The sequence below is a fragment of the Lissotriton vulgaris genome, chromosome 2_1, assembly GCF_964263255.1.
Source record: "Lissotriton vulgaris chromosome 2_1, aLisVul1.2, whole genome shotgun sequence".
NCBI classification, from domain to species: Eukaryota; Metazoa; Chordata; class Amphibia; order Caudata; family Salamandridae; genus Lissotriton; species Lissotriton vulgaris.
In genome coordinates, this window is record NC_141687.1 from 1,730,272,212 (window position 1) to 1,730,298,124 (window position 25,913).

Here is a 25,913-nt window from a genome sequence, read left to right on the forward strand (position 1 = left end):
GCTCGTGCTCCCGTAAGCTGTTGTGTATGAGTGTAGCAGGGCTAAGCACAGCGCTATCTCGGGATAAGATCTCAGTCAGATTGCCCACCCCTGAGCTATAATATGTGGACAAGGCAAAATGAGAAATGGCACAGTGTAGATTATTGCAATTTTAAGTAAACTACTGCAGAGCCCAAAAGGCCGAAACTACCATCAACACTGTTAAATGCGATTCGTTCTTTCAAGAGCTCAGAGAGGAGCGACCGTGCCAAATTAGACACTCTCTTTACCAGACGATTATCAAGCAACCTTAGAGCTCTACACTCGCTTTCTTATCACTTGTCCACCTCTCGTCTGCTGCTCTCCTCTCTCTCTCTCATTACGTTTCTCTCTCTAGCTCTCTCCATCTCTCTTTTCATCCTCATCTTGTCTATTATTTTCCTCTGCTCCCTTTCTCTAATTCCTATCCCTCTTTCTCTTCCTCTTTTTACCCTCTCTCTTTATCTTCCTACCAATCTCTCGCCTTCATCTTCCTTCTCTCTCATGTTCATCAATCCCTCTCTCCCTGTTATCTTTTTCTCTCCCTCTCTTGCGCACACTCCTTTCTTTCTTTCCTCCTGTCTTCATCCTCTGCCCTCTTAGTCCTTCACCTCTGTCTTTGCCTCTCTGTAACGCTATGTTCCAGCCCGTCCTTTCAAAGAGACAATACTATCGGGCAACATGCTGCACTAGCCTCAGGCAGTGCAGTATGTCAGAAAATGGTGAATTAGGTCCTTTCCCTCACACGCCCTTATGACCCATCAGAAGCCATGATAATGGAAAAGGACAGCCTTCCGTCCTATCTGAGCTTCTGATTGGGCATAAGGGTGTGAGCCTCGCTCTGGCGCTATTTTGACTGAATCTGGGCACTTGGGAACCGTGATTCATGAAGTGCATGTCAAGGACTGCCTCGGGTAAGTTTCACTTATGTCTATGTCTGAAAGCATGTGCATATTTTTTCCATGTGTCTGCCAGCCTGCACCAGTGTATGTGTATTTTAATGTGTGTATGTGTGAGATTTTACACAATTGTATCAGAATACTTTAAAAAAATGTTTTTTGTGGCAATGCTACCTGCGTCGCTTCCCCTCGCCCTTTCACCCCGGAAGTGTATTCAAGGTGCAAATAATAACTTCTCAGGAAGCTACAAAAAACATTTAAAACGCCCCCCGCCCCCCCTCCCCCCAAAAAATATTCTGCCAATGCATGCACCACGTAGAACAGACAGTCAGTAGCAGTGATAAGGGTCATACATATCCGGTTAATATGGAATGCTACAGACATAAATAGAAAACTCTGACACCGTTACATTTCTTATGTGTAAAAGTGCAGTTTCACAATGTTTGTTATTTTCTGATCTATGGCACAGCTCCACTTTAACAAGCAGCATTTAGAACAATTAAATCTGGTTGTTGTTCTGAGCAGAATCGGGTGCCTCATTGAAATGTAATCCTAGGTGACGTAGCAACCAGGCTCAACATAAAAACTCCATATGCAGCCTCAGCTTCATATGGTTGGGATACCCGACACCCCCTCTCAACACAATCCCCAAGAATGGGAAGACGGAAACGGTTCTGAACTTTTGGAAGGCGGGAGGGAGTTACCCTCCCGGCCGTATTTATTAAAATATGAAACAAAATTAAAAACATAAAATAACAGTTTCATATCATGTACAATTTCATTTACACATTACGATGTTCTTGGCTAACCTTAACACATCTCTAATACAAAGGTTCTCCTAGCCGATACTAACATCCTGCAAATGCATTTCTCAAAATTGAAATTGTACATCCTAACATTACGGTCCAACGGCAAGGTCGTAACCGGTGTCAGATCCCTAATACCAGAACTCCCCCCTCACCTGTGAGGGGCGGGCGCACAGAGGACTGTACCTCTGTGCCAACTTCCGATTTCCCTTGTCTTAACGGGGGCCCCTGTTTACTCGACGCCATCTTAGTGGTCGTCCGAGGACTCGTGTGAGGTGTCTAGAAGGTAGCGTAGACCCCCCTCCCACCCCACACTGCTTACCACATCTGCCGTCGCAGATGTCCTGGCCCCGGGAAATTCCCAGGAGAGGCCCGTAGCCCCTCCTCCCCAGGGAGGGGCCTTGACCGCCTTCCCTTTCGGCGTCCCCATCCTTAGAAGAGGACCGCCTCCCCGTTTGAGGGGCCAATGGCCGCCTCCCCCCGAGCGCTCCCATCCATAATGGGTGACGCCCCACCTCTAGGGATCTTCCAATTACTGCTCACCGATCATGACCTTACCGCCACAGGCCGGATAGTTGACCGGCTATCCGGACCCCCCACAAAAACTCCTACTTAAAGGCCATGGCTGCACAAACTCATTAACCACGCTACGAAGTCTCCTATGAGTAAAGCATTCCCCTCCCGGGACAAATGAACCCCATCCTCCAGGTACATATGGTCCCCCCTGATACATCCATGAGGAATAGAATGCAATGTACATGTACGGAACAACCTACCAAGTTTGTTATTCACTTTCTTTACCGACTGGTTTAAAGCAGACACAGACATAGCCCCCCGCCACACCTTCCGTGGGATCATGTGGGACCATGCAATCGTGCACCCCGGAACCCTTCTCGCCAACCAACTTACTGTGGATAAGATTAATTCGAGAAGTACTCGTCGACCCATGGTCACCAAATCATTGCCCCAAGATGCACTATGATTACAGATGGCGGTGACCTTGTCCGCCCTAACAGACCCTCCATAAAAGTTTGAAACTGGTCAATACAGAGCCCGCCCCTTCCGTAGAAGGTCACCCTGCACCCGTATTCCCCAGCCATGTGAATCATGTCACCTGCTTTGAATACGTCCGCGGCACGCCTCACGTATGAGTGGCCGACGACCCACACCACTCTTCCCTCAGCCGGTGATCTTTGACCGCTGGTCCCCAGGTGTCGGGTCAACTGCACAGTCCGCCCCGCAAAGCCTGCTCGCGAAACTGAAAACCAAACAAAAACAAGAAGCGTGAGTGCCTGACATTAGCTTCACAACATGTGCAAGCGCACATACCTCTTATAACAATTCGAGGACCAACGCCCCAACTGTTTCACTTTATCCACACTCAAACCCCTGGCTGTAGCTTCTGTAGCAGCACCTATCCGGAATGAGTGCGTCCCAAAATCGCCCGGGTTCAATCCCGCTGCCGCGATTGCCATTGTCAACACCCGCTGAAACTGAAACCTGGTCAGTGGGGTGGCGTCGGTATGTCTCAGCAAGCTCCCCCCCCATGATGCCGCCCTCTGCACTAAATACTCCTCCACGCATTTCACCGGGCACATGGGAGACCCTGGAATCCGCTGAACTACCACACTGTCCCCGATCGCTCCCTGATCGCTCTTGGATCTGGCAATTGAGACTACCATTGTCTCCCCCTTAATTCGAATGTGTTCTCGACACAGACCTCCCCCCGTATCCTGCTTGTTCCTCGCTACCAGTTCGCTTACCCGCATAGCCCCATGGAATGCTAATGCAAAAGAGGCCCGGAACAGCACTGTCTCTGATTGAGATGAACATGTCGCAGGAAGTACGGAAATTAACAGGGACAGCCTTTCCAAACCTATCGGGTGCCTCTCATCCACTCTGCGGCCCTCAAGGCGTTGCCACCCACGCAGCGCCTTCTGTACCAGAAAGGACGATGTGGGGTCCTGGATGCCATGAGCCCGTGCCATGAAAGAAATGGCGGCCCGGTGCCTATTGGCCGTAGCCACTGATTTGCCTGCCTGATGTAAAGATACCAGAAATTTCAGGACATACTCTTCCTGCCCCCAGTGCTCCCCCCTAGCTGGACCCAAAAAGGACCAATAAGAACGGAACGCCCCTTCATATGCCTTCCTTGTCCTGGGTGCTAGACTCTCTCCCACGAGATTTTGTAATCCGGGGCACCGAGAGACCAGAGAGCTTCGGGAAATGGTGCCGCCACCGAGTCCGCTGAGGGCAGAAAACCCCGGAAGGCCTGCATATGGGAACGAGAGAGCGCATCAGCTGCCTGGTTTAGTAACCCTGGCACGTGTCTTGCCCTAAAGTGGACGTTTAGTCTCATACATAGCAGGACAATTTCCTTCAGTAATCTCAAAATCCATTTGCAGCGTGCTGCCTGACTATTGATACATCCAACCACGGTCATATTATCAGACCAGAACACCACAGAGCGATCACGAAACCCCTCTGGCCAAGTTTCCAAGGCCACCAGAATGGGGAACAGCTCAAGAAACCCAATGTTACCAGTGAGTCCATTATCATGCCACCACTCAGGCCAGGTCCGTGCCGACCATTGATTGCCGAATATGGCGCCAAAACCTACACTCCCCGCTGAGTCGGTCCACAACCCCAGTTCTTCCGAGGAAACTGGTGGATCGGTCCACACAACACGACCGTTGAAATCCGCCAGAAATGCTAGCCATATGAGCATATCCTGGCGAACCTCTGTTGAGAGTCTTGTGCGGTGGTGCCCTTCCCTGAGGCCCACCATGGCTTGTGCGATAGAACGGGAAAAGGGGCGAGCCATCGGTATTACTCTCAGGGCAAAGTTAAGCTGACCCACAGCCTGTTGTAACTGACGGAGAGTTACTTTCCTTTCGCCGAGACACGTTTTCAGCGAGGCCCTGAATTTCATCACCTTCTCTCTGGGCAAGCGGAAGCACCCCTCCACAGAATCGAGCTCAATTCCAAGAAACTCGAGTGTAGTAGATGGGCCTACCGTCTTACCAGGTGCCAGCGGCACACCAAACTCCTCCATAAGATTACAGAATTCCCTCAAGGCCTGTGCACATTCCGTGTCCCCGGCTGCCCCCAGAAACAGAAAATCATCAAGATAATGCATAACATGTGTAAAGCCTGTGGCTCTTGTGAACGCCCATTGCAAAAAACTACTGAATTTCTCAAAATACGCACAAGAGATGGAGCAACCCATTGGCATACATTTATCTATGTAATAGCGTCCCTGAAACATAAAACCTAGGAGACGCTGATCATCTGGGTGTACCGGGAGCAATCGGAACGCTGACTCGATATCTGATTTAGCCATCAGCGCTCCGGGCCCCAGGCGATTTAAAATGGCGACGTCCTCATCAAAGGATGCGTACCGTACCGAACAAACTCCTGGGTCAATCGCATCGTTCACCGAAAGGCCCCTAGGAGCTGACAAATTATGTATTAACCTGAACTCCCCTGGGTCCTTTTTGGGGACCACTCCCAAAGTTGAACAAACAAAATTGCCAACTGGTGGTATGTCATATGGTCCAGCAACCCGACCTCGGGCCACTTCTTTCCCAATCTTCACCTGATATCAACCGGGGTAGGTAATGACGCCCCTTGGTCTACTTTAGACCTGTTTGGCGCCTCCTCTACCGCCCGTATCACCAGTCTTGGCTCTGCACGTACTCTCGGGGTGCGAGGACTGTCCGCACCCTGCACACTCATGCCTGAACCTGCAAGCACCTTGTGGCCTGGAACACTTGCCTCTGTTAAAGCTCCAGCAGACCCCTTTCTTACCCGAGTTGCCATTATTCTTTGTGTTCTGATCACTGCTTGTACCCGCCCGAAAGGGCGCCCCCAAAGAATGGCGGGAAGGCTCAACCCCGTTTCCGCCTAAAGATGGCGTCTTCGCCGTGCTCGACCTCTCAATTCTTTGCCAGGAAATGGAGTCGAAACAATCCCACGTCAGGGATGAGTCGTGCTCCTTGGACTTACGGAATATGCTATCATAACAACACCATTGATTGCCCCCGTATGATTCATAAAATTCCATGATACGTGTCTTATAGACGGCTAATTCCACCAATAATTCGGGCCTACGTTCCCCCATAATTGCAGTGAACATCCCAAACGCTCTGGCCCAATTGATGATCGTCTCATCTACTCTGAAACCCGTCATCTTTGCGCACCATACACTAGGATGCAAAAATTCTTTCTGGTTTTTTACATGCTCAATCTCATAGTGATCGGTCAACAAGGAAAACATGTTCACATATTTATCCGCCCAAATCCTCTCTTTCACATCAATCGGGATATGTTGAACGACTTTTTCCCTCCTTGAGGGTACCGATCCCTCCCCCGCCATTGGCAATGGCTGCTTACCTGAACCGGTAGCTGTGACCGTTGTAGCTGCCGAACCAACGCCCGATACTGGTTGTTCCACGGGAGCCTGCGGGGAAACAAGAGGACAGGGTGCCTTCACGGCATCTTTCGATTGCCGCAACTGCTTCATTATCGACCTGGCTTCTTCAGCCGTGGCCCCCTCATTCTCTCTGCCCAACCATGCCGCCAACTGAGCAGCCAGCTCAGGAGGCATATCTTCCTCGTTCACAGGAGTGACCACCACAGGGATCGGTTGTCCCGAGTTCGGGACCGGAACTGGGGCCTCGATCGGGGTGACCGGGTTCGCTGGAGGTGATTCGGGAACCGGGGCCTCCCCACCCGATGCCCCCTTCTTGGCCCTTCTACCTCTCCCGTTAGGGACTACTCCCGGCAATGCTGGTCCGATGACTCTCTTTGGTCCACCCGCACCATTCATTGCCGCCATCTGCTTCTTCATGTCCGCCATGTCCTTTATCAGCATACGAAGCATCTGGTCGGTTCCGACCCTCTTTCCGACCTTCTTGCCTGGCATCGTCTACGGATACTCCTCAAGGTCCTCGGTCGGGAAGCTTCGAACTCGCTGAAAGAAGAAACACAAAATTAAATTCTCAAAATTGGCTCTTCGTTCCGTCTCGAGCTCACGTGCAACGGGGAGGTGCAGCTTCAGAGCACAGAACAAGAGGATGCTTCCTTGGCTTGTTGCTCCTTTTATCCTTCTTCGGGCGGGCGTGTACCCTCCTCCAATCCGCCTATGGGGCGTGGCCAACGGCGTAGGTGTCTAGGACAGCCCTCCTCTTGGGCGGGAAAAAGGCGCGCCCCGGCTATGCCGCTTCGGGCATACCAGCCGAGACTCGCCTCCCGCCCAAAAATGGCTTCCCGGGGGGATCGGGGTACTCCACCATACGTTCGGGGGGACCGAGCGGTCGCCCCTTTCCAGTTTAAGGTGTCTGATTGGAATGGCTTTTGAATTTACCAATCGTTGACTTAGGTGCTGCACATGGTTATAAAAAAAGAACGTTATTACAGAATTGTTGGTGTATATAGGTTAGGATGATAAGAAAGGCCATTACAAGCCAGTGAAGCGTGGGCTAGAAATTGCCCCAAACAGAAGGACTGACAAAAACAGCAGATCCACAATGTGAAAATAGATACTTCGAAGGAGTGTACTTACTTATTCTGTGTCATAAATGTACACCAAAATGTATTGATGTGTGTGGGGGGAGCATCAGGAGGGAATTGCGTTCATGGAGCACAAAATGTGTGTTTAAATAACTGGAACGAAGTTGGAGAGGCTAGTCTTGCAATCAGCTTCTTCCTTTCCTTTGTTTCTCCCTCTCCTATTACTCCTTTTCTCCGGTTTATGTTGATTTGCCAGTTCTCTTCTCTTTCATGTTCCTTGTTGTGCCATTGTCCTCCCTTTCCTCTTTCTCTTTCTTGCTCTTTTTTCTCCTCTTCACTTTCTTGCTTTCAATCTCCTCTTTACTTTTTCTTTCCTCTTTCAATCATTTCGTGTCCTCTTACCGCTCATATTCACGTAACTCATCCCATCTCTAGTTCCCTCTTTTACTTTTTCTCTCCTCTCCTCATCTTTCCTCTTTCTTTCTCTCCCCTCATGTTTTCACACCCTCTCCTTGTTTTTGCGTATTCTCTTTCTCATCTGCTTTCCTCGTTCCTTTCTTCCCTTCTATATTCCCCTTATATTATTTTATTCTCGCACTGTTTATTCTCTTCTCCTTCTTGCTATTTTCCCCATTTTCATTACCACTCTTCACAATTTGATAATCTCACTATTAACTCTCTCTCTTTTTCTCTCCTCTCCTTTTGTTTGCTCTCCTCTTGCTTCACTTTCTTTACATGATCCTCATCTTTTCATTCCATCCACTTTTCTCCCACCTCTTTCATTCTGCTGTCCACCTTTCTCTACGTTTTTCTCCTCTCCCCTTTTCATGTCTTCTATTTTTCCTCTCCTCATTTGCTCTCCCTCATTTTCTTTTTTTAGTTTTCACAATTTGGCTCATCTTTCCTCTTCTCCCTACATTTACTCCTAATGCACTTCCCATCTCTTTAACAGAGCCTTAAAGCACATCTAGTTCCACACACCTAAATTCCTTGCATACCTGAAAATAAATGGTCCACCAGTCTAATATTCTTGAGAATGTGGATACGTCGCAGCATCACAGACAGCTCACACCCATCATCTGAAACCCTCTCTATTACACCACCCTCATGTCACTCTGCCTATTATTTCGCGTCCTCATGCTGGCTCCTCTCATCCCCGCTCACATTTAACTAAAAGGTCCCCTTCCTCTCTTCTCTTCACTCTTTTCAACTTTCCCTCCCGTTGTAAACCTCTTGTCCCCCTGTCTCCCTCCCCCACACTCCCCAATTCCCCCACCACCAACTACTATACATGGCTCCTGGCCATCTTCCACATCGGAACTTCCCACACAACAATACACCCAACATTGTACCATTTCCTATGATCTCACCTCACATAACCATACGATACTTCTGCATTTGGCCAATATACTCTCTACTGTGGATTGATTCCTGTCTTTCTTGTGCTCCCTCTCCTGCCTCTCACTCTCCTGCTCACTGTCCACACCTGTTCTAGACCATCACTTACTCAACAACACACCACCACTAAAACTCAGTCTCCAAATAAAACTCACCGGCGACTTCATCCCTGGTGCCTACTTTGCCTTCTCTTCTTAGAGTACCACAATATTCCATGGCATACAACCCAGGTCACAGCATATCATACAAACTCCACATCTAGAACACCACCCGCCTTCACACTTCGGCACATGACTCAACACTGCAGAGACATGGTCAACAGCATCACTTAATACAGCTCACCATACACCATGAGGGAACTCTTGCCTTAACTCACTTCAGCATACCACTAGCTCACACAACATAGACCATTGTGTCACTTGTGACTAACACATTTCAGTACACCAATCTATCACACCCATTTCAGTGGCCATTTTTCTGATTAAAGACCAATACATAAAAGTCCTATGTAAAAGCATATTTAAAGACAGCAAACTTTGCCGAAGGACATAAGTGCACTTCTCCAAAGACACAGGCCATGCTCCATTTTTAGGCACAAGGAGATTTTCTGAGATTCAAAACTACTTCCTAGTGTTGCATGAATAGCAGCTATACCTACTAGGGAACATTGCCTTTAACATTCACCTTCCCGTCAGACGTCAATACGATTAGTCAACTTAAAGGAAAGTCTGTTGTAATTCCCAGTGCCCACCTTATATATGGCCTAGCAATTTTGCTTATTCTCTTTGCTGTCTTGCTTAGTCAGAATCAAAAACGTTGTTTACGTCTCACCACTTTCTAAATCCTCCAGCCGCCTCTGCCTGATGGAGTCGGGGGGGGGGGGGCCCTCTAGGTACCTTGCAGGGGGCCCCCTCAGGTTTCGTTACGCCACTGCTTTCCTCAGCGGCCAGGTATGGCCATACCTGCTACAAGGTCTCATCCATCCAAGCGGACTAGAGGGTCCTCTATCCCTGAGCATTCGAGCGAACGCGCTCCACCACCCACCTGCGCAGTAGTCCATCCGGCAGGCGCGCGCTCGCGACTCCACTCCTGACCCGTTACAGGAACAGAGAAAGTTGCAGTCGGGTCCTAGAGACGGCGCGCTCCCGCCGCCTCCTTCCCTCGCTCTGACCGCAAGCGCGTGCGCCAGCCTGCACCTGGTGAGGGCAACGGCGCGAGACAGCGGAACCCGGGCAGAACGCGAGATCCTGCCCCGCAGCAATGCCTCCACAACCCGAGTGTGGCAGAGGAAGCTTCTCCACTCTGCCCCGCCTGCCCGAAGAGGGTGAGTTGGGGAAGAAGGGATATTTCTTTCAACTATCTGTTCTAAAGTTACACGTCCCAGCAATCACAGCCTCTCCTACGGTGAAGCTTCAACTTTCTCTGAAACGTGTAATGCTGCCTGTACCCTGACATCGCCAATTAATTATACCAAAGGGCCCTCTTTGCTGCTCAACTTCCCTGTGCACATGACTTCATCTTTCACGTTTCCTTTCTAATCGCCATCGCCGCCCCTCCCGCCTCATGCAACATCAAAATCCAAATCCGGATTCCTATTCGTGACGTCACTGCATGTTCCTTACTTGCTTTATATTTCGATATCAATGTAGTCTCATTGCTGCTTTATCTTTTTATTATCCATTCCCTACACTTGTTTTATCTGATGTCATCGCCCACTCATGACGGATGGGATGTGATGTCATTGCCCACTGACTCCTTGATTTATGCGCCATTATTGCCCGATTCCTAATTGTTTTTTGCGGCATCATTGCCAGTTCCACACTTACTTACATGTTATCTTTGCCCACCCTACCACACGTTTAATTTGATGTTATTGCCCCCTCGCTGCTTGTTTATATTTTAATATTTCTGACCCCTAATTGTTGTATACACTACCATTGCCTACTCCTCGCCTTTGTTTTACGTGCTGTCGGGCCCCGGGCCCAAATATAGATTGTGACATCAATGCACAATCTAAGCTTGTCTTTTGTGATATCACAAATTATTTAACTTGGCTACATCACTGTCCCCACACCCTTTGCAATTTAGTGGACTTGGAGCGATTGTTCATTTGAAACAAGTTTACAGATATTTACATCTTCACGGTGGACTGTAAAATAAAACTGCGATGGACACTCTGATACCCACTTGTGTCATGTTTGTGCTATACAAATCTTTTAAAATAAATACAAAAAAAATAAGACCTATCACCACACTGCCTTCCTTGCATCCTGATGGCCAAACCTCACTTCACCGCAGCACAAACAGGAAGCAGGCCATTTAAGGAATCCGATGCCCATGATGAGCCAGCAGTTTCAGACCTACAGAGTTCAGAGTTGATTTCAGACTCAATTCAAACCCAAAACGTTACGGAAGATAAGGGTTTGCCATGGTTTACTTTTTGTTTTATAATTAAGATATTGTACTTCGAATCGGCCAAACCAACTTGTTTAAACAGGCACCCACACAGCACCAGCCGTCAGTGCACGCTTTCACCAGGCATACACCCCACCGGCCATCAGTGCACACTTTCACCAGTCACATACACCATCAGTCGTCAGTGCACGCTTTCACCGGGCACAAACACCACCAGCCGTCAGTGCACGCTTTCACCGGGCACAAACATCACCAGCCGTCAGTGCACGCTTCCACCAGGCACACACCACCAGACGTCTGTGCACGCTTTCACCAGACACACACACCAGCCGTCAATGCACACATCCAACAGGCACACACACCACCAGCCTTCAGTGCAAGCTTCCAGGCACACACACCACCAGCCGTCAGTGCACGCTTTGCCACCAGGCATACACAACACTAACCGTCAGTGCACGCTTTCACCAAGCATACACACCACCGGCCGTCAGTGCACACTTTCACCAGGCACAGACACCATCAGTCCTCCATGCACGCTTTCACTGGGCACAAACACCACCAGCCGTCAGTGCACGCTTTCACTGGCCACAAACACCACCAGCCATTAGGGCATGCTTTCACCAGGCACAAACACCACCAGCCGTCAGTGCACGCTTCCACCAGGCACACACCACCAGCTATCAGTGCACGGTTTCACCAGGCACACACACACACCACCAGCCATCAATGCACGCTTTCACCAGGCACACACACACCACCAGCCATCAGTGCATGCTTTCACCAGGCACACACCACCAGCCCTCAGTGCATGCTTTCACCAGGCACACACACCTCCAGCTGTCCGTGCGCGCTTCCACCAGGCACACACACCAGCAGCCTTCAGTGAACGCTTCCAGACACACACACCACCAGCCGTCAGTGCACGCTATGCCACCAGGCACACACACCACCAGCCGTCAGTGCAAGCTTTGCCACCAGGCACACACACCACCAGCCGTCAGTGCACACTTTCAACAGGCACACACACACACACACCACCAGCCGTCAGTGCACGCTTTCACCAGGCATACACACCACTGGCTGTCAGTGTACACTTTCAACAGGCACAGACACCATCAGCCGTCAGTGCACGCTTTCACCGGGCACAAACACCACCAGCCGTCAGTGCACAGTTTCACCAGGCACAAACACCACCACACCACCAGCCGTCAGTGCACAGTTTCACCGGGCACAAACACCACCAGCCGTCAGTGCACAGTTTCACCGGGCACAAACACCACCAGCCGTCAGTGCATGCTTCCACCAGGCACACACCACCAGACGTCAGTGCACGCTTTCACCAGGCACACACGCACACACACCACCAGCCGTCCGTGCACGCTTTCACCAGGCACACACACACCACCAGCCGTCCGTGCACGCTTTCACCAGGCACACACACACCACCAGCCGTCCATGCACACTTTCACCAGGCACACACACATCATCAGCCGTCCGTGCACGCTTCCACCAGGCACACATACCACCAGCCATCAGTGCACACATCAATTGTTAACACATCCACAATTAACTATTGTAGCAATCGCAGTATGGCGCACTTTTCTTTTAAACATCTTCATCTAAATCGCAGCATGCCACCATTGCTACAAAAATAAATACACATTTGTTTGGCCTACAATTTACAGACTTTTGTTGCAATTGGTGTTGCAATATTTAGCAATGCCAATAGCTCAAAATTAATTAATGCGAGACCTATTGCATTGCAAATGCTTGTTGTGTCTGGCTTTCAAGTGCAGCGGTGTGCCAGGAATCCTGTGTGACTTGGCAAGATAAGAATAAATAGTGCCTGATCAGCAGCAGTTAAGCACTAAATCCAATGTAACCATGTAATCTACCATAAAAAAGGATTTTAAATGGAGGTCAGAGAGACCATATAAACCATCCTTCACACCTATCCAAAGATCAACTCCTGATTATGTGCTGACTTGCTGTGTGGCAATCATGGCACCAAGGGTGCGCTGTGCAGAAAATGGACCACTGCCTCGTAACTAGTCCTGTAGGTGAAATTCGGAATAAGTTCCCCATGCCCGGAGCTGCTTGCCACCAGCCAGGCCCCCACATAGGAACAGCCCTTTGGCCAGCATTCCTGCAAGCGGGCGATCCCAAGCAGACGATAGAAGGTGAAGGTTGGCACTTTGCAATTGGTTGGGAGGTGTGGGCTTGTGTGATATAGGTCTGGCTGTGAATGCAAGGTGAGGAGTCTGTTTGTGATTGTAGGAGAGATATGTGCCTGAGAGAAGGGTTGGACTCACAGGCCGGAGGGTCTGTAATTGCAGGGAGAGAGGTTGTCAGTGTAGGGTGAGTAGTGTCTGTAATTGAGGGGTGAGCTGTGAACAGTGAGTCCAGGGTGAGCAATGTCTTTGTGAGTCCCGGGTGAGGGGTGTGCCTGCATGGGTGCGTATGCCTAGTGAATGTGTGTGTGAGTGAATGGTGAGTGTTGGGCCTCTGTGAACTCACATCATGCCTCTGAGTGGTGTGTCTGTGTGTAGGATGAGTGGTTAATCTCAGAGTGTGGTTTGAGAAGTGTGTATATGTGAGCGTGTGAATGAATGGTGTGTCTACGCGATTCCAGGGTGAGCAGTGTACCTGTGTGAAACTAGGATGAAGTGGTATGCATGTGTGAATGCAAGGAGTGAGGTGTTGTGTGACTGTAGCTTTAGTTATGCCTGTATGAGTGCAGGATGAGGGAAGGTCCTATGTGAGGGCAGGGTAAGTCGTGTGTAGGTGAATAATGGACCTTCATGCTTGCGGGTGGAAAGGTATGCATAGTGAGTGGCATGTCTGTGTGAGTGTAGGGTGAGTGAGTGCAGTGTGAGTACAGGGTGAAAGGTGTCACTGAATGTGTGAAGGTCGAAACTGTGTCTTTGTGAGTGCAAGGTGATTAGTGATTCTATGAGGGCATGGCCAGTGTTGGACTTGCATGAGGACAGGATGATTAGACTTCCTGTTCAGGGTGTGGAGGATCACTGTGTCTGTGCAAGGGAGACATTTCTGTATGAGTATAGAGTTATTTTTCCAGTATGAGTGTAGGGTGACTGGTATGTCCGTACAAATGTGGGGTAAGTAGCCGGGACATGCTTCGGGCTCCTTAAGTCAATGAGAACGATTCTGCCCTTACTTCCTTCCACCTCGCAAAAACTATTAATCCAAGGCCTGATACTATCTAGGCTAGATTACAGCAACTCTATTTACTTGGGCGCCCCTGAGGCAACTTTGAACAAACTACAGAGAATCCAAAACGTCGCTGCCCGGATCCTCACGAACACTCCTGCCAGAGCTTCGGCCAAACCTGCCTTGAAGCTCTTTCACTGGCTCCCAGTGAGGGAACGAGTGAAGTTCAAAGCCCTCTGCCTGGCCCACAAACTGCTGCAAAATCAAGGCCCCTCTATTCTAAGAAAATTTATCAGACCTTATAAAGCCTCAAGATCCCTCCGATCGCATAAGGAGTCTCTTATCATCATCCCCAGATTCAAGAAGGCACGCTCGGGTGGAAGACGCTTTTTGGTCCACACCGCACGCCTCTGGAACGCACTCCCCCGCGACCTGAGAACAGAATCAAACTACTTACGATTCAGGAAGCGGTTGAAAACTCATCTTTTCCCCTAAAAACTTTGCCCTCCCGGAACTCTGACCATCCCCACCCCCCCTTCTCCTTGCCCCCTGACCCACAGATGTAAGGATCTCAGCGCTGGGATACCTCCGGGTGACTACGCGCTTTAAAAACATTTTTAACAATAATAATAATAATAATAATAATAATAATAAGTATTATGTCTGCGTAAGCACATGGTGTTGCTGTGAGTGATGTGTATGTGAATGTCGATTGAGCTGTATGCCTGTGTGAGCATAAGGCGAACCAGGTGTTTGTGTTAGTGCAGGATTTAGCAGTATGAATATGTGTGTAAGGGTATCGTAGTCTACATGTGAATATAGAGAGCTATGCCTTTATGGGTGCAGGGTGAAGTGGGATATTTTGTGAGTACAAGAAATCCATCACTTTCAATATATTGGCAGTACTACTTATCAGTACATTACAATCAGGGACACTGGAGGTAGTGGAAAAGAGGTTTAGTGCCTGGCACTTTCGCACCCTCAAAAAAACAGATTGGTCCATGTGAATATTGTACACATCTATTTTACTACTTAGCCCTGGGCAACAGCAGAAACATACATTTACCATTTTCAAAGGTAAGTGGGGCATCAAACTTAGCAGTAAATAGATAGCAATAGTCAAAAAGAAATTAATTAGGAGCAGTGTTACAAGAGATTACATGTGTAATTATTATTACAGTTTATAGGGCACTAGTCTAAAGATACTTTGTGCACCAACAGTTTCACAAATATTTGTATATCTACTCCTCAGAAGAGCTCTTAGAGCAGCATTCCCAGAACGCCAGGGCATCAATAGTCTCGCTACATCTCATTGATCAGCAGTCTCATAAGAGAGCATATGCCCCATCATAATGAGATCTGCCACAGAAGCAGTCTCAAGAAAGTTCTGTAGTGATTGTGTTTGTGCAGTCTCACCATATCTCCCCTAACACCTTACGTGCTGCCCCGATTTTCCCCCGTTGCTGGACATTCCATAACTGGGTGTGGTCCTGACGTAACCATTCCGTCATCAGCACAGCTCAACCGTGACTGATGACGGAATGGTTCCGTCACAAGCATCGAAGGGATTAAAAGAGTTCTTAGCAGAAAGTGCTTTTGCAGTCAGATGTTTGTGCAAGCTCTCCAAGCATGATGGGTGCCAGTGTGAGTGTATGTTTCTCTGGGGCATATTTTTCAAGGGTTTGCATCACGTTTGAAACACACAACCTGGTGCATATGAAATGCAAACCCCAAAAAGTGATTTAGCAAGCCCAGCAAGGCTACCTGCGTGGCCCTGAGTGACTTGATAAATCAGGAGGAACACAGCGTAGTTCAAATCACTGCATTGCATTACTCTGTCCCAGGGAGACATTCCATTGGTGACGCTTGGGTGTTCACATGCAACTTCCATGCATTTTGACATATTCCTAGGTTTACCATTACTGGTAGACCTGGGAATGTGCCAAAATGCTATTCCATTCCAGGAGAGGTACAACAAAGAGAAATGTCTTTAGTTCTCCTCATTAATAATGTGTGCCATCTTTTTCACCCCTTTGGCATCTTGAGATTGCAAAAGGGATCATAACCATTTGTGCAGCCTGTTCTGTGATGCTAATTGTATGGATAAAATGAACACCCAAGGAGTTGGCAACATAAAGTTGACCATGGTGACACTGCTACATTAATCATTTTGGATGTTTCTGCTGCACTTGATACAGTGGATTATGGCATTTTGATTTAGCATATATTGTACTTGGGTTTTTGACAAAGGGACAAACAGACCTGCTATGGATTACCCCCTTATAAACAATAGGTCTTGCCTTTGAGACCTATTGACATTGTCAAATATTTTTAGCCATTCAGCAATCCCCAATGCAGTGCAGCATGGCTAAATAAAAAAACAAAAAGCATATAATGCAGGCAGCTGCATCAGTTTGTAGGCGCATGTACCACTCCTGCGTGTGCCTACAAAATGTCTCAGCTGCTTTTTTTCCCTTTTCATTTGCTGATCCATGTTGGTTCATGAAACATGCAAGAGGTGATTAAAAGAATGCTTGCAGTTTTTCTAACCACTGGCATTCACTCATGCTAGTATTCCAACCCACATTAGTTTGCTCACCATGCCACCTCAGTTTGGATTCAGCCATATGCAAATCAGTCTTGACCCTGCTCCTCATGAGAACAGCCAAACCCGTACTGTCAGGCCAGGTCCTCCCTGATCCAGAACAAAGGCAACCCGGGACTGGATTAATCCTAGATATGGGCTCATCAGCCAGGTACAGGTGGTTGCAGTGACACAGTGAGCATGGGAGCCATGTCTCTACATACCCATGCCACTTAGGGCAATATATGAAACACACAAAAGGTCATGGGAAAAATGCATGCAATTTATCTGACCACTGGCAATTGCTCAGGTAGCATTCCAGCCCATTGTTCTTTTGTTCACAAGGTCACCTTAGTTTGGACCCATCTATATACGAATCAGTCTTGACCCAGCTCTGGACACCGTCCAATCCAAAATGCCAAGTAAGGTCCTCCCTAAACTTGTACACAAGCAACCCAGGAAAGGTTTTGCCCTATTTATCTATACTACTATTATAAAGGAGAAACTTTCAGGCTTTGAGGCGGGTAAACTCAGGAACCACTGCGCCAATCTACACACCCGATACACCGTAGAAAACGTCAGGGTGTGTAGATGGTTATAGGATATATAAAGTTCAAAAATAAACCTTATTTAAAAAATGTATTTTAAAAACAAAGTAGTCCCCCTAAAGTAGCGCCGGCCGGGACGTGCGTGCTCACGTCGAGGAGCGGCGTCAGAGCAGCGTCAGAGGAGCGGAGCAGCGGATGTGTGCTTGCAAAATGTGAGTTATTGTTTGGAAGATTTATATAGCGTGAACCCGACCCCAGCGGGTATCAGAGCTCTTTACAGTTATCAGTGCTTGCAGAATGCAAGCATGAACACGGCTGTCCAGTACTTCCCCACATAGAACTGCACGCCTCTTCATTATGTAGTATGCATCTGTACGAAACAGTAGCTGAGAATCTTTAACAGATCGGTAAACAGCCGTGTGCCTACAGCAGGACCACTGGGATGTTGCTGCCTGACATTCCTGATTTTAAGATCGAATGAAAGTAATGCCTTGCCGAAATCACGTTAACAGGGATGAAAAGGCGCCCACCTTCCTACCCTGTAAGAATTAAAGTACAATTCAAAAACGAAAATGTAGCAAAACATTGCGGACGCCAAGGAACAGATTTAGCAGTACTATTCTAACGTTTGCACACTGCCACCGGATCAATCTTTGCACATGCCATGCACAGATCAGTCAGTATACGTGTCTGCGCTCCAAAGACTTCTGTTTGTTATGAACAGAACTGTAAGAACAGAGCTACACTGGGCATCGGGTGACGCTTCGATTTCAAACAACTTTCAATTTTAGGTGACTTCCTAACAGCGATAGGTGTGTGTGTGTATATGCAACTTTAAAAAGACTACTTTCCTTTAAAATTCAGTTGGTGGAAAAGCAGCAGAGAAATATGAGAGCGCAGCTTTGACATTTATAGGAAAAATTAAAAACATGAGCCTAAAATGTAAATGTATATTGTGCAAATATGGGGAGTAAAGTTAATAAAATAGAGGGTGATGATATGGTTTCATCTTCAAATTTACATGCATTTGCAAAGGCAACCATTAGGCCATTTGGCAGCCTTCCCCTTTTATACTCTGTATAATTCAATTTGTCCCCCACTGAAAACCTAGCAATAAACAATTAGATTCAGGATACAAAGAAAACAAACGACACAAAAATACATAGGAACCACCCTTGCTTGACTGCACTTTAGAGATGCGTATTAACAAGCATTGGCGAAACAAGCAGGTCTCACCCTTTTGGCGATGCAGTACAGCAAGCATGCAGCATGGTCAATCTATATCTATACTACTATTATAAAAATATGCGTTATTTAAAAAATGTACATTAAAAAAGAAGTAGTCCCTTCGAAGTAGCACCGGCCGCAACCTGCGTGCTGACGTCAGGAGCGCGGGGAGGAGCGGCGCCCAGGAGCGCGAGGAGGAGCGGACGACAAGGCGCGGGGGAGGAGCGGTGACGAGCAGCGGACAGGCGGTGAGGAGCTGCGGACAGGCGGGAGGAGCGGTGACAAGCGGCGAGGAGCGGCAGAGCGGTGAACTGAGGAGCGCGGGGGAGGAGCGGCGGCTGAGTTAAGGCTCCGGGGGACCCATGGACAATGTCGGGGCAGGCGGGGGTCGGGGCAGACAGGGGTCGGGGCTGGCGGCGGACGGGGCAGGCGGTACACAGGGCGGCCGGGGGCCCGGGCTGCTGGACAATGCCGGGGCGGGCGGAGGTTGGGGCAGGCGGGGGCCCGGGCTGCTGGACAATGTCGGGTCGGGTGGGGAAGCCTGAATGCTCCCGGACAAGGTCGGGACGGGCTGCTAGTTTGCTTATAAGTGAGGTACATCTTGGTTCCAGTGAGAAGTGAGCATGGGACCCAAGTCTGGGCATACCTATGCCACTTAGAGTGGTACATGAAACACACAAAATATCATGGGAGGAATGCTTGCAATTTGTCTGGCAATCACTTGCGTACCATTCAAACCCTGGCATTTCAGGCTAAGCTGCTCCCAGAAGGAGCAAGGTCAAGAATGATTTGCATATAGCTGGTCTAAACTGAGGTGACAAAGTGTGCAAAATAACGCTGGATTGGCATATGATGCAAAGTAATGACCAGTGGTTGAGATTAATTAAAGCAGGGGTCTCCAACCAGTAGCTCTGGAGCTACCAGGTGACAAATAAAAAGCAGGCAATTGATAGAGAAAAGCCAACCAATGCTAATCAATGGGTGGGCTACAAGCTCCTGAATGTTCTTGCTAAGCCCAAAATATGTCTTTTGCAACCAGACAGTCTATCTTGTAAACCCAACCTAACTTGATCCAAATTAAGTTTTAAACCGATTACTGCTGATAGTGAAATACAATTGCATATTACCTCCCTTTAAACACTGACCTTTGCAAATTGCTCAGTTTATAGATCTTTCAAAGGCAATTACTGTAGAGCTTCTGGGTACCCTAACTGCTTGAGCTTGCATGCAACTGTGAATGCATTTGTTAACATGAAATAATACATTTTGTGAGAGCCTCTACAATTCTACCCAAGTGATGGAGCTGAAGTTCAGTACAACATATAGCAATTTGGCAATCTAATAGTTATCATGTTGAGGGCATGGATGATGTGAAAAAGCAATCAGACTTGAATACTTGTCAAGTGGGATACCATATGTCTGCCCCCAATCTAGAGGAGGGGAGAAAGGTGGAATGCAATGTTTAATATATTGTGTGAAAACATCAAATATACTTTAAACTTTAATTATGACTTTTAATTTATGCTAATGTAAGATTAAATTGGCCTGTAAATGATTTATAAAATAGAGGGTTGAAGACTCTTCATTTTGAGTTTGACCTGGAGGAACAATAGCCATATCTTCCATGAGCGTTCCATTACTGACCTCTGCACAGCGGCGAAGTCACTCTGTTGCACAGTTTCATTGGCATTCACAATGGCAACTTATCACCTAACATGGACAATAATTTTGAACACATATCGTGCCAATGTCACATATTATGCTTTTTTTGTTTCTGTGAGTGTGCGTGTAAATGCAATGTAAACTTTCTTATTTTAGATTCCCCCCATCATTAATATCATCAATTGTTCCAACTCAGTCTGCGAGATGACTGGCAACAGAAGCATTATTACTGTTCTCTGCCCACCCGTGCTTGTTCCAGTGTGCATAGATGGAAATCCACCTGCAAAAGTCTATGACGAGGACCTGTGCTGCTTCCATTATGAGTGCCGATGTAAGTGCCAGAAAATGTATTTTGGCTTAAGTTTCTTTATGGTGCTAAAGTTTTTCTAGCTTTTCTGACAAGAGGACAGAACTGTTAATGGTACCTGAAATCTGGGCACCAAACGATAAGCTGTACAATCCCATAGAGTAATATCTTGGTTTGCAGCTATGCGGTGCCTTATGGTAACAAGCAAAATGATTTGAACTATGATCTTTCTTTAAAGCTAGGCTGGTGTTTTTAAGAATCAAAGTGTTCGCAACATCCTGGCCATGGCATGGGCTTGATGCCCAAGTTTTGGGTGCTTTCTTTGTGGTTTAACAAGATGCTTTAGAGCATCTTTATATGGATGGCTTTAAAGTGAGGTGAGTGGCGATCACTAGAAGAACCATGCTTTTTTTAAAGGAAAGATTGGAAGAGGGAGAATTTCACAAATTTGTCAACGACCGGTCACTATCAAAGAATGCTCTGAGCTTGAGGCCTCATTTGAGAGATTTGGCACAGGGCAGCACCGCAAGGAATCGTGCTGTGTTGTGTGCCTCAAAAGAAAAGGGCAGGAATGAGCCATATCTTTGCAAAACAGCACATTCCTGTCCTTTTCCCCTACGCTGGCACACAATGGACTGCCATGTGCCCACGCAGACCCCCTTCCTTCATAGTACAAGGGTGTCTGCATTGTAGGTGTCCTGCAAAAAACAATCACCAGAGGTTTATTCCTCTCTCTGTATATGCTGCAGAATGTAGCACACATAAAAAAAGAAATAAATGAGGAGAAATAAAGGTATTTCTCCTTGCTGTGCCTCCCTTACGCCGCCCCTAGGGAGACGTAGGAATCTAATGCATTCCCAGGTTTATGAAATCTTGTAAATCTGGGACTGCATTAGATTCCTTGGATGTTGTGTGGGAACAGTCACAGCGACGCCCATAGAAAGCTGATTTTATGCAGAGTAATGCATGAAAGAGGACCATATGCAGAAGGCCATGAAAAGCCACGCAGGGTGGCTTTGCGTGGTCTTGTAAATATGTGGAGACACACTGCGTCACTGGTGCGTCAGACAATGTAATGCTCTGGCAGTGCAATGGATTTGTAAATAAGCCACTTGTTTTTTCCACACTTTGTGGTGGCCAATAACATCATCAGTGCAAATGAAAGGTGATGGATCCACTAGGGCATCGAGTAGGATTTCATTTTGGGACTGTGCACCGCCGTCTATTGAGCATTATCCAGCAATAGGAGTCTTCAAGTATGTCACTTATACTTCTAATATGAAGTTGATGTGTCAGTCACCTATATGCATGTGGTGGCCAAGACGTACACAAACCAGGTTAGCAGGGCAGAGTTGGTTTCTGAAAAGGTGGCAACTAGCTTGAATGGCTTGGTTTAACCGCATCGCTGCTGCGGTTATTTTTGCGCTACGCGGCTTTTTTCCAAAAGCCGCGTTAGATGACGAGCTCAGCTCGTCATCCGCACTCGCCCCCGTGGCTGATGACGAGCTGAGCTCGTCATCAGCATCGAAGGGGTTAATCACTCATAAAGACTAGCCAAGGTTAGGGTAACTGTGATGACTCTACGTGAATAATCAAGCCGTTGAGAAGCACGTCTTGGTCAATGGTGTTAAAGGCCTTTGAAAGGTTGAGGAGTTTGAGAGTAAATGCCAGACTGTGGGTGAAGGTAACTAGAGGGTCCACTCTGACATAGGTGACATGCGTAGTTTACTGCAACAGTGTATCCCCCAGAGAAGCTTACAAACTAGTGAAAGATACTCGTTGACAACCCTTAGATTTCAGTGGGTTACTTTGAAGGATGGGGGATTTCAGTGCTAGGAAAAAATAATGGATTGCCCTTCTTCATGCTCTTCCAAATTTTTGAAATTTTTAAAACATCACATTTTTTAAATCACAAGCAAAACAGATACAGATATCAGAGGTGGACAGCAAAAGCAATAATAACACATATGTGTAGTAATGAATGAATATGCTACATTCTGGCATGTTGTGTTCCTGTGAGTTGTTTATTTAAAAACATATATATATATATATATATCCATTTCAGGGTTAGGAGCATCGGGAGCAAAAGGGTAGACGCCCTCAGATTAAAGATTATCAAAGCAATGTTTATTTACCACAAAACATTGATGTAAATAGTTATGTTGTACACACTGTTTGATTCTATTTTTTGACAAAAAAAACCTGAAAATTGTAAAATAGCCTTTCTCATCTCCACAAGGAAAACATAACAAGATGATGGACGGAGTGCTGAACATTTTCAACCACTTACCCGCAATCACAGATCTGGGTTAAATCCATCGTTCTTGTGCTTGCTATGCCACCCCAGTATGGACCCAGCCACATGCCAATCAGCATTGACCCTGTTACTCATGGGAACAGTCAAGACCGAACTGCCAAGGCAGGTCCTCCCTGACCCAGAAACGATCATCTTGGGACCGGTTTCAGGGTATTACCCTTCATTAGCCAGGCTAGCGTGAATCCAGTGGCACAGCGAACACACAAATCACAAAAGTACACTGTTTTTGACAGTTGTGAACTAGTGCTTTTTAAAAGACTTTGTGGATGAATTCTAGAGGTTTCTCAAGAATATCACACTTTAGTTGGGCTGGGATTTAGTCAACATTCCAAGACAATATATAGAGGTGGGAAATCAAGCATTTTTTATATGTTATAGTTTTGGCAAAAATGACTTGCACTACATGAATTATGTATGCTTTGGTGGTCGACTATGTGAAAGGTATGTCCTCTATAACAAAAGTCTAACAAGTTCCCTGCTCAATCTATTTTGCATGCAGTTTCCAAAGTTAAGTGATGTATGTTGCTAAAGTTGAGCATAGGGGCGAGGTACGCATCCAGTTTATCATTTCCACAAGCATTTTTCTGCTTTAACCAGTCTCTCACAAGCAAATATTATGTGACAAGTGTAAGCTTTAGGAAATAAAAAACCTGGGACTAATATTTATTCACTTCATTAACAGTCAGGAAACTGTATCGGGTCCAGCACAAGAGCAATTGCTATATCTGTTCATCATACACACGGCCGAGGGAGGCATGATAAGAAAATGGAGGGCCCTTAATAAACAGGAATTCCTTGACCCCTTGGCTAGCTCAGCCCCCGCCCTCAACCCTGATATCAATACCACGGAAGAAAACATCTCCGCCTGGCTACTAGCGGCCAGTAATACACATGCCCCACTAGGAAAACACAACCGTGCTCACCGAGCCGACACACAGAAATGGTTCTCTACGGAGCCAAAAAACCAAAAGTTAGCTCTCCGCCAAAAAGAAAGGAGATAGAGGTTAAGCTACTCCCCTGAAGAGAAACTTCTATACAGAAAGGGGCAGAAAGAATATAAGAATGCTATTTCCTCTGCCAAAGCGGCCCGCTTCTCTGATTGAATCCTGAACTCCCACAAAAGGTCGAAATTAATTTTCTCAATAGTCAATGATCTTTGCAATGCAGAGAGAATACAACCTAAACAGACACCCACCCAAGAATTATGTAATTCTTTGAAAACCCACATTATGGAAAAATTCTCAAACATCAAAGCTAGCATCCCCACATCCAGCCCCATGAAGTCCACCAGCACCACCATAACAAATCCGTCCATCTTAGATCACTTTACTGCTATCAACACTCAGTCCCTCCTGGACTTGCTGTCCAGAGTCAAATCAGGCTCTCCATGGGATTGCTGCCCACCTCACATTCTAAAAGACACTCTCTCTGCCCTACCACACACCATATAGCCTTTTTTGACCATGTTCCTCTCACAGGCGAGGTCCCTAGTGCATTTAGGGATGCCATAGTGATCCCCCTCTTAAAGAAACTAGAAGCTGACCCCTCTGAATTGATCTAATTATCGCCCCATCTCCTTGCTCCCCTACTTGGCCAAGGTTCTGCAGACACATGTAGCAAAGTGACTATCTAACTTTAAAGAAAACTCTGAATACTTAGATTTCCACCACTCCATGGAGACAGTGATTCTCGCAGTATTGGACGCCTTACGTGATAATGCTGATAAGGGGATCCCTCCGGCCCTGGTGCTCCTGGATCTGTCGGCCGCGTTTGACATGGTCGACCATAAAATCCTGATGGACCGTGTCAGACGGGCCGGCATCCAAGGTTCAGCCCTCGATTGGATCGGCTCATTTCTCGGGGGCCGTACCCAAGCAGTGCACTTACCTCATTCACCTCCCCTAAACTCGTGACTATGTGTGGAGTCCCGCAGGGATCGTCACTATCCCCCCACCTGTTCAATTTATACCTCTTGGCCCTGATCCAGTTCCTGAAGGACAGGTGGGTAACCACATTTAATTATGCTGATGACCTTCAGCTAATCTTTACCATCGATAATTCCCCTAACTCAATTCAGGGATTCCAGCCACCATGCTCCATATTTAGCAGTGGATGGAGCTAAATCATTTAAAACTTAATCCAGGCATGACCAAACTAGTTCTGACTGGGAACAGTCAGATCTTCTGGGGCCCATACTACTGGCCGACGGAACTTGGATCCCCACCCACCCCGGCCCTTCCCCCTCTGTCAAGAGCTTAGGGGTCACCATAAATGCCGATCTATCACTAATATCTCAAGTTGGGGCAGTGGTCTCGATCTGCTTTTTCAAGCTGCCCAAAATCAGGAAAATCAGTTGTCTGCTCACCCACACAGCACTGATACAAGTAGTGATTGCCCTGGTACTTTCACACCATGATTTTGCCAATTCAATCTACCTCGGCATGCCACTCTACTTAATTAAACATCTCCAGTTGGTCCGGAACCAAGCTGCAAGATTGATTTACAAGCAACCAAGATGGCAATCTGCCAGATCCTTACTACAAAAACTCCACTGGCTCTCCATTTCTCAACGAGTGGCATTCAAAACGGGTTGCTTACCTTTTAAGCCTCTATACTTCCAGAGCCCTAAAATCATCAACTGCCTGTTGTCTAGGTATACCTCACCCGCAACCTGCACTCAGCCCACCTTCAGATGTTAAACACCCCTGCCTTCAGCTTAAAACACCAGGGGGGATGGAGGTTTGTCACCTTGGCCCCCAAATTGTGGGACTCCTTTCCTCTGGAGATCTGGTCTTGTAACAACCTGCTGAGCTTCAGGAAAATGCTCAAGACATGGCTGTTTGGGCAGACACATGAGTAAACTCGCCCTTGGTTCGACACACTCTAAAGCTAGCACCATGAAACCATTCGGTGTAAGTGCGCTGTAGAAACTCTTTATAACATAACATAACATAACATCATACTAGTGTAAGCAAATCAATTTCCACAAATAATGGTTTGATATACACACAGGTCCCAAGGACCGCTAGACTAGCGGTGGCACGGCT

General features: G+C 47.3%; 1 protein-coding gene across 1 annotated transcript in view; it reads left to right on the top strand.

Annotated features, from left to right (window-relative positions):
• The window catches only part of LOC147733202 (mucin-2-like), a 1,332,790-nt gene that overhangs the window by 1,107,129 nt on the left and 199,748 nt on the right, over positions 1-25,913 (top strand). Inside the window, exon 31 of the mRNA XM_086957736.1 lies at positions 20,399-20,573. Within this exon, the coding sequence (XP_086813862.1) occupies positions 20,399-20,573 (175 nt within the window). The remainder of the gene's footprint in view (positions 1-20,398; positions 20,574-25,913) is intronic.